At 53.1% G+C, this 12699-nt stretch overlaps 1 protein-coding gene across 1 annotated transcript in view; it reads left to right on the forward strand.

Moving 5' to 3' along the window:
- The first annotated feature begins 494 nt into the window (after positions 1 to 494).
- The window catches only part of HR (HR lysine demethylase and nuclear receptor corepressor), a 53381-nt gene continuing 41176 nt past the window's right edge, over positions 495 to 12699 (forward strand). Inside the window, 2 exon segments of the mRNA XM_030552107.1 lie at positions 495 to 945; positions 2421 to 2606. Coding sequence (XP_030407967.1) covers positions 2532 to 2606 — 75 coding nt within the window. The 5' untranslated portion in view covers positions 495 to 945; positions 2421 to 2531.

Raw genomic sequence — 12699 nt, forward strand, 5'->3', positions numbered from 1 at the left:
TCCCTCTCTCTTTCTGGATGCCCAGAGCAGGAGTTGAGAGAGAGCTGCTGAATACTCACTCCTGTTGGGAAGGGGAATTATGGAGGCTGGTTTCCTGTTGCCTGCACGGCTCTCTCCGATCCTGCTGGGGCTGGCAGCTCCAGCACCTTGCCCATCCCTTGGCTCTCACCATGCAGCCTAGGAGTGCACTGGTCCTTAGCAGCGGCCCCAGATCTCTGCACCCTGCTGGGGGCATTTGCAGGAAGGTCTAAGTCTCTTGTGATGCCCAAAAGGGTAGAGCGGGGGTGGAGAGGGGAGGGATGCAAGCCAAATGCCTTTGTGATTCCTCTCACCAGCCCAGATGGATGGGGCACTGCTTGATACGAGCCCATATACTGAGGGAGCCCCTGCCTCCCTGTGACTGGCCCTGATTCAGCCTGAGGGAGCCCCCCGCACCACCACCCGAGACTGGCACACGCTCCACAAGCCCTAGCCGACGGGAGCCCTGTCCCCATCTGACACTGGCACTGAAGCCTGGCTTGGATTCCCTCACTCTGTGTGTGTCCAACTATGCCTGCTGTCTCTCCCTTTCTCTCCCTCCCTCACCTCCGTCTGCCTTTCCCTCCTCCTTTCTCCACAGGCCCCCCTTCCCCCTGCCTGAGTCAGCTGCTGCCATTCAGAGGCCATGTGAGCCTGCACACACATGGCTCACAGCGCTGCACAGGGCTGTATTTTTAGCAGACAGTATCAAAAGCATAATTATGTCTGTTGTTTAAATGCAGCCTCTTTGTTGGCAGCTCGCAGAGCCTTCAGCTGGCTCCCAGGCTATGCTACCAACAAGGAGGGCAAGGAGACACAATGAGAAACCCAATCTCCAGCTGCTCTGAGATTTCCTGAGCCCAGAGGGGTCCAGGTGGCAGGGGATAGAAGTCCCCTCTCCAGGATCTGGGAATACCTTCCATTCAGGTAGGTGTAAGAACTTAGCTCCTTTCACTGTTCCCTCTGCTCTGGCTGGACCAACTGGGGGTGTAGGGGGTAGGGAAGAAGGGCGAGAGAGCTACAACTCCCATTCCCCAAAAAACTTACTTCTGGCCCGCTAACAAGTCCAAGCTCCCAGGCCAGATGCATGCCAGGTGCTGGTTTCTCAGAAGGACATGGCCCAGAGCCTGCCAGTTGCTTACCTAGGGTGACGAGACAGCAAGTGTGGAAAATCTGGATGGGGGTGGGGGGTAATTGGAGCCCATATAAGAAAAAGACTCAAATCGAGACTGTCCCTATAAAATCAGGACATCTGGTCACCCTAGATGTGGGAGATGATTAGGCTGAGGGGGCAGAGAGGAGGCTGGCTGGGGTTTGTCAGAGGTGAGGTCAGGTAGGTTTTTTTTTGGGGGGGGGGGATTTTAGAACTGGGAAAAGGATGTGCTTGGAACAGTGGAGTGACAGGTGGCAAGGGGATGTTGGAAGATGTGGGGGTTGTTAAAGGAGTCCTTATTCCACATTTTAAGGGGAACCTACATTCCTTTTCTATTTCCTAGCCCCTTTTCTCCCGTCTCTGGGGACTCACATCCCCAAACACCACCTTTTTTTTAACCAGAAACATGCCCTCCAGAATGTGCCAGCCAGGGCAGCATCAGGACTGTACCAATAAGTACTAAAAGTAATAGTCTTCAGGGATTGTAATGGGGTTCCCCTTAGGTTCATGAGGTATAGGAGATGGATGGGGGTAGCCAGCTGTCTGTGTTCTGAAGGGTACATGGATCCTGCTGGGTCCCAGACAGACTGGGATTGGAGCAAACTGAAGGGTTTAGTTTATTAAAAACAAAAAAGTCCATCTATAAAAAGCTCACCTGGTATAGAAGTGGGGAGGGATCTGTCTCTGCTGGCAGCATTAATTCATAATAATATTGAATCCTTTGAATTTCAACAGCATTCACTCCACTGCATATGTCTAAGCACTTTGCAAACGTTAAGCCTCCAAACTCCCCATGCAGTGGGTCCTCGTGATGAAAAGGAGAAACTGAGGCACTGACAGGGGAAGTAACTTGCCCTAGTGCCTGAGTGACAGAGCCGAAAATAGAACTCAGGCCATGTGATCTAACCTCTAGACACCACTCCAGTAGTAGGACTGGGAACAGAAGCCAGTACCCCTGCTCTAACCACTGAAGTCGTGATTCTCAACCTTTGGCTCCAGGACCTTACTTCCATCTAGCAATATGGCAGGGGTAATCATGGTGGTCCCAAACCCTTGACACCTATTTACCATCCCTCCCTCTCCAGAGTCATGGCCCTCCTGGCTGAGGATCCATGCCCTAGAACACGCTTCTCCTAGAGCCAGGAATGGAACCCAGGAGTCCCAACTCCCAATCCCCTGCTCTAACCACTGCTTTCCAGCACACCTGGGTGCAGGCAGCTCATTTGCCCTTTTTCCTAATGCTCTCTAGGTGACAACGTCTAGACTGGGTGTCACGGGGAAAAGTGAGGAGGGGTGACTGGCTGAGGGCAGATGGGACCCAAGGCTCCCTGGCAGCACCCATCTCCCTCAACATGCTCCTATGGCAGAGAGGCTCGGAGTGAGTGCAGGAAGCCTCAGCTGCTGCAGTGAAAGCCCTGGCTGTTCCCCTTTGGACGTGAGTTTTGGCACTGTTTGTCATTCTGACCTCGGCTAGACATGGGGCCTGGGGGTGTTGTTTCTGTTTCTGACAGGGTTTTTCTATTGCCTACGAGGGGCCTCTGGGTCTGGTCTGATCGGGCTGCTCCAGCCTGTGGGGGTGGGGGGGACTCTGGAAGAAATCCAGAACTTGTGTTAATTGGCTGCTAGAGGGAAAATAGCCCCAAGAGAGAACCTAGAGATAAACCCCAAACAACAGCTAGCCCTGAGCACCCCCATGCTCTGGGGGAGCTTCTTGAATCCAAGGGTGGAGCTGACCTGTGTCCCACTGCTACGGGAAATATAAATGCAGAGGGAGTTGGGCACCTTGGAGTTTTGGTTGATTATTGGTGTTTAACCCTCTCCCCACCTGGAGAACTAGGTACAGCAGAGACTAGGGCACATGGATCTGAATGGGCTCCATGGGCAGCAGGAGGGGTTCCACACAGCACAGGGTAATAATGAATCCTTGGGGAGAAAAGATTTCTGAACCATTTGCCTGTGTCTGTCTGTCTAATCATCCTACACGCTCTCTTTTGCTATAGGTGCTCCTCCTTCTGTCCGTCTCTCTTTCTATTTTAGGTTTTTCTGTGGTGCTCCTTACTGTACTCCCTAAGCGTAGTATCTAAGTCTAACTGCTGAGATTCCTGGGTTGTTCTTGCAAACATGGATCTGAGATAGTTCATACGCTTATTGTCAGTGTGCCCAACTCAAAACTGTACACAGCAAAACCAGGCTGATTAAACAATTGCATGAAATAGAACAAAGAAACCAGACACCTGCAGAAAATCATTTCAGAAATTAGCCAGACAGGCAATAGCTGGGAAATTCTTCTGCCTGTAGATACCCCTTGATGCTTTCAAACAGTCCAAGTGTGCCAGATCAGGAGTCCTGGGGTCCCTCTCCCAGTTTCTATTAACCCTTTTCGGTGGGATGCAGGTGTATGTGGGTGGATCCGCAGGCCTCCATGGTAGGGTATTTCAATCCACAGGTGTCTGACCCCAGCTCCTTCTGCTTTCTTGCCTGTTGAGTTTTTGTTTGAGATTCCGCTGCTCCAGAGGGACAGCGCTGAGTTCTTATCTGTCCCTTTAGCTCCACTAGCTCAGCCCATCAAGGCTTGGAACCCAGCCCATTCCCCACGGGATGCCTCCTGTGCTCTGAATTTCTCTCTCTAATACTGGAAGCTGGCCTCATGCTCGCTACAAGGCATCATAGTGCAGAGACCAGTGGCATGTTGGCATGAGACTGTGACGTTGCCATTCGCCTGCATTGGAACCTGGGTACAAAACAGCTGATAATTGGTTTCAGCTGATGCCAAAGGGTGGGGAGGTGGGAGTGACAACCTTAGAGTCTGAACACACGCAACAGGCAGGCAATTAGTACAAGCTCAGAGCTTGCCTGTGCTAGAAGCTGTTCTGATCTACTTCCCAGCCATCCTTTCACTACAAACGGGCGCTAATTGGTCCCCTTGTTGACTGTCTAAACTAAGAGGCCAAGGAAGGAATAAGCCATGGTGTGGGTTCTCTCCCCTGCACCCCCAATGGGAGTCCCTTAGGGCAGGGTGCAGCACATGGGAGAAGCTTGTCTTGCTGCTGCCACTCCAATAAATACAGGATGTTGCTTCCCAGGGGTGTCCCATCCCCCTGGGACATGAATTGAGACCCAGCAACTCATTACACAGAGGGGCTGCCAAAATCATATTTTGCCCTGGGCTGGATTTGAACCTGTAACCTGGTGCTCTAAGCAGGGCGGGAACTGGCTTTTTCCGTTTTTCTTTTTCATTTTGAAATGGAATGAAAATTAAAAAAAAAAATATCCTGCAAAACCAAAATCCGCCCGCCCCCTCCACCCCATTTGTTTTGGGTGAATCAAAATGTCATTCCAATGTTGACTTTTTAAAAGTTTGCTGTTATATTTAGATAATGAACTTCCGTCAAAAATAGAAGCAAAAAACCATTCTGAAATGACCCTGGTCGACTTCCATGGGAATGCTCGGTTGCATTTTCCTTGTACGAAATGTTGAGACAAGGCCACCCGTGGGGGGGGGGGGGGAATGGGGCAATTTGCCCCAGGCCCCAAAAGGTCCCCCACAAGAATATAGTATTCTATAGTATTGCAACTTTTTTTTTTATGGAAGGGGCCTCCGAAATTGCTTTGCCCCAGGCCCCCTGAATCCTCTGGGTGGCCCTGTGTTGACATTGACGCCCTTTCCTGTGAAATGCTTCATTTTCCACAAATCCACATTTCCCAGTGGGAAAACATCCCCACGGGAAACTCCTGACTGGTCCTACTCGCTGTGATCAACCCCATTGGAGATGAGAGGATGCCCTGCTGCCTGGTTCTGGGAACCTCTTCTGCATTCAAACCGGTGAGACCTGCCCTGTTGTTGGGTGATTGGTCTCAGTGCCCTTCAGAGCCCAGGTTGCTTCTGGGCCATATGATAGGATCAGGGTTTGTGGGGCGAATCCCCAGAGCAGAGAGCTTCACTCCCACAGCAGGGAGATGAAGCCAGAGAAAACAGCAGCTGTTCTCTGCTCTCTAGCAATTGGGCCCATGCAGCCTTGGATGCTGGCAGTTGTTTTTTTCATGGAGAAAGGCAGGAACTGGCTGGGATACTGAATTTTCCCACATTTATGCCCTGAGGATTTGTAATTGCAACCTAGATGGTCACTGGAGTGAGGCAGGATAGGATCTTGGCTGGAGGACAGTGCCTCTAGAAAGCCTTGGTCTACACTAGAGAGATGCGCCGTGCTAAGCACCATGGTGCCTGCCTGTGTACCACACCCTGCATCCACACACACACACGTGCCCCATGGTGTATGGTTAGTCACCCCAACATAAGGATTAGGTTAGCTTCAAGTAAGGCTCATTATGCTGTCACTAAGCTCGTCTCTGGTGCACTGTCTGCATGCATGGGGATTGCTGGCATGAGAGCCCCACTGGGGCGAATGCTGCTTGGTCCAGTGCCCCACGATGCACCAGTTGCTGCTATCCTGTATGCCTTCAGCATCTTTCTCTAGCCTGGGCAGGGTGTGGGGCTGACTGGCAAGCCTGGAGATGAAGGAATGGGGAAGTGCTTGGTGGAGGAAGGCTGTAGCTGGGAGGGAGCAAGATGTTGTCATGGAGGGTGGGGGAGTCCGGCCCTGCACCCCTCTTCCTGGGACCCACAGTGACTCTCGGCCAGCCAGTAAAACAGAAGGTTTATTGGACAACAGGAACACAGGTTACAGCAGAGCTTGCAGGCACAGTCAGGACCCCTCCACCGAGTCCTTCTGGGCTTTCAGGGTGCTTGGATCCCAGCTAGGATACCCTGAATTCCACCCACACAGCCCCAAACCCAAACTCCAACTGCTTCCCTCCTGCCACTCCCTTCCTTTGTTCCCTTCCCGGGCAAAGGTGTTGACCTTTCCCCTCCCTTACCTAGCTCAGGTTACAGGCCCTGGCATCGTCCATCCCCTAAAGTCCTCCCCTGCTCTCCCACTCCCCACACAGACAGTCCCTACTGCATCACAGATGTGTCTCCCGACTCCCTTTCCCAGTTAGTGGGATCAGGGCAAGGCAGACAACAGCCATTGGATAGCTGCCATTGATTTCCCAGTGGACTGGCAACCTCCAGCAAGGGAAACAGCGCAGAACTCGTGGTTGATAGAGCTATACCCATGGCCTGGGCTGGCTTTCTAAGCCCTCAGTCCCCAGGGGGAGCTTTTAATTGCATCAAGGTATTTGAACCCAGTTAATGCCACTTATCTCCATAAGTAGGAGTCCACACTGGGCAGGGGGCGTACACGCACACAGGGAGAGCACAAAATTTCAGGAGAAGCAGGATAGGGCCTTTCTTTGCCACTCACTTTCTCACCTCGCTGTCCTGGGGCTTGGTTGAAGGGTGCCTGGAATCTCACCTGCGTGGCACCTTTCAGAGCATCCTGGGTGCATCACAATGCTGATGAGATGCTGCAGGTCATATTCCACCCCCCAACCCCTCCCTCCGTTCTTGGTGTCTCCTTTTCCTCTCTGACAGGACTCTCGGCTGGCGCTCTCCACCACAGGCTTGGGGTTCTATGGCTCAGTTCCATGCCACCCACGACTTACTTTAAGAAACCCCTGAAGAGTAGGATGTGCCAGAGAATGCTCCCGGAGACACCTAATAGGGTGACTCAGAGTGGGGGTGGGTATCTGCCTGGTGGTAGGGAACCAGGGAAAGGAAGGAGATAGAGGATCCTGTGTGTCCCTAGCATATGTCCTGCAGTAGGCACTCGCCCTGCCCTATAGGGCCCCGTGCCCGCCACACGCAGCTTGAGGTTGCAGTCCCTGTGGATGCACATGAAGGGAGCCTGTGCTTTGGAATCTCACCCAGATACCACGGTGACGAACACACTGCAGAGGAGCAGGTGGGGTAGTAGAGCTCGGGGTGGGGGGGGGTAGATTCTCCTTGCCGTTTTGCATGGGGAAGAAAGAGAGAAGCAGGGAGAGATTTAATCACAAGATAATCAGCTGCTGAGGTGTCGTTTGTTAGGTCCAGTCCCAGGGAGCTGCTTTGGGTTGCGATGCAGGGGGACATGCATGCGCACCTCCTTTGCAGAGCCAAGTCTGGAATGTGAAGGGTGCAAGTCTGCCCCATCCCCAAGTGCCCAGCCAATGCTCAGCGCCTGCTTTTGGGAACCCAAGGTCTAACAAGAAACTGACGATGGAGGGACGCTGTTGCTGAGGCAGCAGAGGGTGTTAAAGGCAGCCTTGATGCAGGCAGAGTCTTCTGGCACATGTGCCTGCTGCAGTGAGGCTGTCTGCTCATCCTGTAGGCCTCTCTACCTTTTGTCTTATTTTAAGGGGTTCTCTGCTTTTTCCCAGGCTCATCCCTTTAAGAGATACAAGGTCTCTGATTGGACTCATCCCTTTAAGAGGCATTATGCCTTTAAGCAGGCTCATCCCTTTAAGAGGCTACTGAACACCTGATTCTAGCAGGGTTCTTGTGACTTCTTAGTACTATGAAAAAAAATTACACTTACTATACCCCCAAACTGCCCCTCTCTTCTCAGACCCATTCACTATATGTTTTCTCAGTTCTTGCACTGATCAGTGACTGAATGTCTCTTGAAACTTGCATGCTCTTGGCCAGCCTTATAGGGAAAGGGCAGAGAAGAGGAGTAAAAAAAATAGATATCTCCCTACAGAGAGGTAGCATGGTCATGAGGCATGAACAGGGGACTGGGAGCCCCTTCTTGGCTCTTGGAGGGGAGCATGAACTATTGGTTAGAGCGGGGAAGGGTGGGCACTGGGCACAGGCCTTCTGGTTTCTATTCTCAGCTGTGAGAGGCAGTGCGATGCCTTAGTTAGCATAGTGGCACTGGGTAACAGGACTCCCTGATTATCTTCAGTTTTGCAAGGGAATGAAGCCTCTTGCTTAAGGTAGGGGAGGTGGGGAGTCAGGACCCCTGGGTTCTTTCTATTCCTACTTCTGCCACAGATTTGCTGTGTGACCTTTGGCTTGTCCCTTCATCTCCCCCATGCCGATTTCCCCATCTGTAAAAGGGGGATCATTGCTGGGAAGACTAATGCAATAAAGCTGGCAGTGCACTGCTTTGATGCTAGATATCAGCCTTGCCCATTTGCCCCCATGCCATCCTCCTTTCACCACCCTACATTTCCCGCCGCGCCGCCCACCCCCGCCAGCCCCAGCAGTGGGAGTTCGCGCGTGTGTAACTCCCATTCAGCAGCTGTCCAGGACGAGTGAGCCGTACTGCCAGCCAGAACTGAAGGGGAGTGAAGCTGCCAGAGCAGTTGGGCTGTGTCCCTAATTCCCAGAAAGCTACTCGTGTGGGAGTGGATGTCCTCTCATGCCCTCCGCTCCGCTGCAGCTTTCAGACTCCTGAAGGTTTGACGTTTTCAAGCACCGGGTGCAGATTAGCAATAGCTTTCTTGTCCATCTCAGCTGGTGCTCAGAGGGAGAAGGGGAAGGAAGGTCTCTTTTCCTCTTCCCCCTACCCTTCCTCTCCATCACCTTCATAGCCTCAGGTAGGTTCATGCTGGGCTGATTTTCAATTTGTGTGTGTGTGTGTGTGTGTGTGTGTGTTTGGCTTTCCAGCAGGGATCCACTTACAGGGCTTGGGTGTTCAGAGAAATTAATGAAAAGGAAGGGAAAGGGGTGGGGGAATCATATAGAGGGAGAAAATAAAGGAGCTGTGAGCGAGAGTGCCCCAGACAAGGGGCTGCTGTGATAAGTGATCTGGACATGCTTGCAGTGAGGGGGGCAGAATCTTGTTGCCATTTTGCATGGGGAGGAAATAGAGAGGCAGGGAGAGATTTAATCTGCTGCTGGGATATAGTTTGTTAGGTCTGTCTCGAAAGAGCTGGCCTGTGTTGCACTGTAGGGGGACAGGCGTGCGCCTCTCCTCTGCAGAGCCAAGTCTGGGATGTGAGGGGAGTGAATCCATCCCGGAGGAGGGAGAAGGAAAAGGGGTGATGCTGCTCTGCCAGTGCTTTCAGGAGGGGGGATGTGGTGGGTCGGTTCAGGTCGGGCCAGGCTCAGTGGCTACTTCATCCTTCCCAGCCATCTCTAATGAGCATGTTGTAATAAGGAACAAGCCTTTTGCATTAGAAACTTCAGGGCCCCTCCTGCCATAGATAGGCACTGGGGCTAGGGCTGGATCTTCCCTTTCCCTCTCTGGCACCTCGTCCCTCTTCTCTCCCTACTGTCTGCTCCCCTGTCAGCTGCAAAGCTCCATCTGAGCCCGAGCTGGTTAGCTGCCCTGGAGTCCCTCAGCCATGCCAGGAGGGTGTTTCCTGCTGGGCAATGCCAGCCTGTACTTCTAGCTCATCCCTCACCATTGTAGTGAAGCATGCGAGGCCCAACTCTGCACAGGGCACCCATGCTTTGGTGCCAAGGGGGTTAAGCAGGGGAAGTCACCGAGGTTTCTAATTCAAGAGTTGCTGTCTTGGGACTGGGGGGAGTGTTACATTTCTTTGGCTTTTGTTTATACAGTTTGGTATTAAAGGTCCTTAGCTCACCTTTTAAAAAAACAACAACAATGCACCAAAGCAGGCAGAACCCACACCTGGGCAGCTGCCATCGCTCTGTTCGGACCCTGTCCCAAAGTAGCTAAAATAGCTGTCGCTGGGGGGCTGCCAGTCGGATTGCCTCTGACCCACTCACTGCACTCTCTCTCCACTCTTTTGTATTGGCCAAATTCAGCCCTGGAGCAAGAGGCACAGCACCCCGTGACTGCTGTAGAGGCTGGACCTGCTTAGCCCAGGGAGGGATTTGAGTTGACCTATCTCTACCTCTTAAAAGCTGTCCAACCTATAAGGGCAAAAGCTTTCCGCTGGCTCCCTGATATTCAGTAACTGCCAGCGGCCTGGCAGAACTCAGGCCTAGTGCAAGGCTGTTCACAACAAATCCCCGCCCAGGCAGGGCCCAGCTCTTTAGTTCCTGATCAGATCCAGCGTTGTTCTGAATCGGCTCCTCCAGCTTGGGGGTGGAGGCATCTTTGGGCCGGTGGAAGCAGGGGCAGCTCCAGGCACCAGCGCAGCAAGTGCATGCCTGGAGCGGCAAGCCGCGGGGGGCGGCCTGCTGGTCGTCATGAGGGCGGCATCTCTGCAGGAGGTCCGCCGGTCCCATGGCTTCGGCGGTAATTCCGTGGTGGGTATACCGAAGGTGCAGGACTGGTAGATCACCTGCAGAGCTGCCGCCGAATCCACGTTAGGTGCAGGAGGTGGAAGGGACAGAGCTGGGGCTTGACTATCTGTCATTCAGAAGTAGTTGCCGCTGATTGGTTCAGAGTAGCGGGTTGGCTTTTCTCTGCTTACCCCAGGCCCTTGGCCCCATTATGCTGAGACAGACCCCAGTGCCCAGTGAGTGAATGGGGAATCTAGGACCCAAAGGGGCCTCTTCCACCTCAGCTATGTTTCTTGGTAAGAAAACTGCAGAGAGGAGCCAGCGAAAGGCTCCAGCTGCTAGGAGTGGAGCAGAAGCAGCCCAGGCTGGGACCTCTAGACATTCAGAGAACTTGCTGCAGTTTTAGCTTTGTGCATACAGGCTGTTTGCAGCAACCCTCTCCATTTCAGCCTCACTCCATGTCTGCTCCCCATCCTGCCTTCTCCCCTCTCCTCCCCTGTCCCCCCTTCCTTTCCCTTTCCATTTAGCTGATCTCCTCCTAACTCACTCCCACCATCCCCTGGAATTGTGGTCATTTGCTGCCATCACATTGTTCGCTCTGCATGTGTGTCCTTCCCCCACCCTGTGTCCGTCCTGTCCGTTGGTTTGTAAGCTCTTCAGGGCAGGGACTGTCTGCTGGTCCGTGTTTGCACAGTGCCTGGCACAGTGGGGCCCCATTCTTGGCTGGTTCTTAGGCAGTACTGTAATAAACTCGATTTATTAACCAGGCTCCTGATGCTCTTTTGGCTTCACCAGGGTAATCATTTTACAGCTATCTAGACCTAATTTCCCTTCCCCTCCTGGTTTTGTCACAGCTGCAAACCCAGCAGAGCCCTGGGAATTGGCCCTGGCTGTTCTGAGCCCTGTACCAACCCCACCCTCACCCCACCTTTCTGGGAGAACCAAACTTCCTGGAGTTATGTGACTGCCAACAAGCTGCAGCTGCCCTGGGGAGAGCTGAGGGGGAGAAAGCCTTCCCCTCACCATCTCGCATGCCAAAGAAGGAAGCATTGATGCCTCAAGCCAATGCCTGATCCTCTCCCTGGTCTCTGGCCCTACCTTTTGCTGGGGCTCCATCTGTGCAGAAGAATGATCCTTGCGGCAGCTCAACAAGGGCCACACCATGGGGCTGAAAGGGCAGCCTGTCTGCATATAGTTGTTGAGCTGTGGCTTGTCCTCACCAAATGTGTGGATGTGGCAAACTGGGAATGTTCTTAATGTTTTCTCTGAATACTGTGTTGGTGCCTCAGTGTCCCCTATGCAGTTCTTAAGTATCTAGGTGGTAGAATAACGGTGTGTGATTGCTACAGAGCAAAGGGTCAGTGCACCTAAATGCCTGGCACTCTGTCTCCTAGCAGCTTATGGCCTGGGCCCCTCCTCTGCAAAGGTGCCAACTGAAGGTGTTGGAGACAAAGGGATCTGGTGACCTCCTGGCCCAGGAAAGGGGCTGAGCAGAGAGGAGGGGCTGGGGGGCGTTTGAGTCTGGGGCTGGCTGGGGATGAGGAGTGAAGTGCAGACGTGGGGGTCTGGCTCACTGCTCCCCAGAATGGACCTGGCCGAAGGGTCCGGTTTGTGGTACCTACAAGCTCTGTTTTAGAGCCTGTTCCTGTCATCGAATAAACCTTTGTTTTACTGGCTGGCTGAGAGTCACGTCTGACTGCAAAGTGGGGGTGCAGGACCCTGTGGCTTCCCCAGGACCTCATTGGGGCGGGCTCGCTGTGGGAAGTGCACGGAGGGGCAGAGCATGCTGAATGCTCCAAGGAGAGACCCAGGAGGTGAAGACATGTGAGCATCTTGCCCTGAACAAGTCTGCTCCAAGGGAGAGGAGGCTCCCCAAAGTCCTGACTGGCTTTGTGGGGAACTGTTCCAGAGCATTGCCCGGGGATTCCGTGACAGTGCCCAAGTGCCTGAGAGTCTGATTGCCTTCCCCATCATTGAGTGGTCAGAGACCAGGAGCTCCTCCTGCAATGTGTTCTCCAGCATCTCCGAGTGCGTGGGTTGATGGGGGGCTGTTGATGATCTGGTGAGTGCAGGCTTGGGGGAGAGTGTGGGGTGGCAGGAAAGTTGGTGAGGGAAGGAATCAAAGATTATCTGGCTCCAACGCTTTGCTCAGTCATGAAAGGTCTAGGCAGAGGGGCCATGACCATCAGAGTCTTGTCTTTGTTTTCTTGGCATGGGGCTGGTGATTTTTTCCTTCCTTTTCTGTTGGGATTGAGTCACTGTATTTGTTTAACCCTTCTCCAGGGAGGTTCTGGGGCAGCTCAGCATGCTGGGAGGTAGGGCAGCCAGGCTGCGATGGGCCCAAGTCCAAATGTAGGCGCTAGCTGTCTCTGTTTTGACTTTTTATTGGATTTGTTGAGTTCCCAACTTCAAGCAGTCTCCGACATAGCCCCTGGGCATGCACGCTACCCAACCAGCAAACACC

The sequence above is a fragment of the Gopherus evgoodei genome, chromosome 2 (assembly GCF_007399415.2).
Source record: "Gopherus evgoodei ecotype Sinaloan lineage chromosome 2, rGopEvg1_v1.p, whole genome shotgun sequence".
Taxonomy (NCBI): Eukaryota; Metazoa; Chordata; order Testudines; family Testudinidae; genus Gopherus; species Gopherus evgoodei.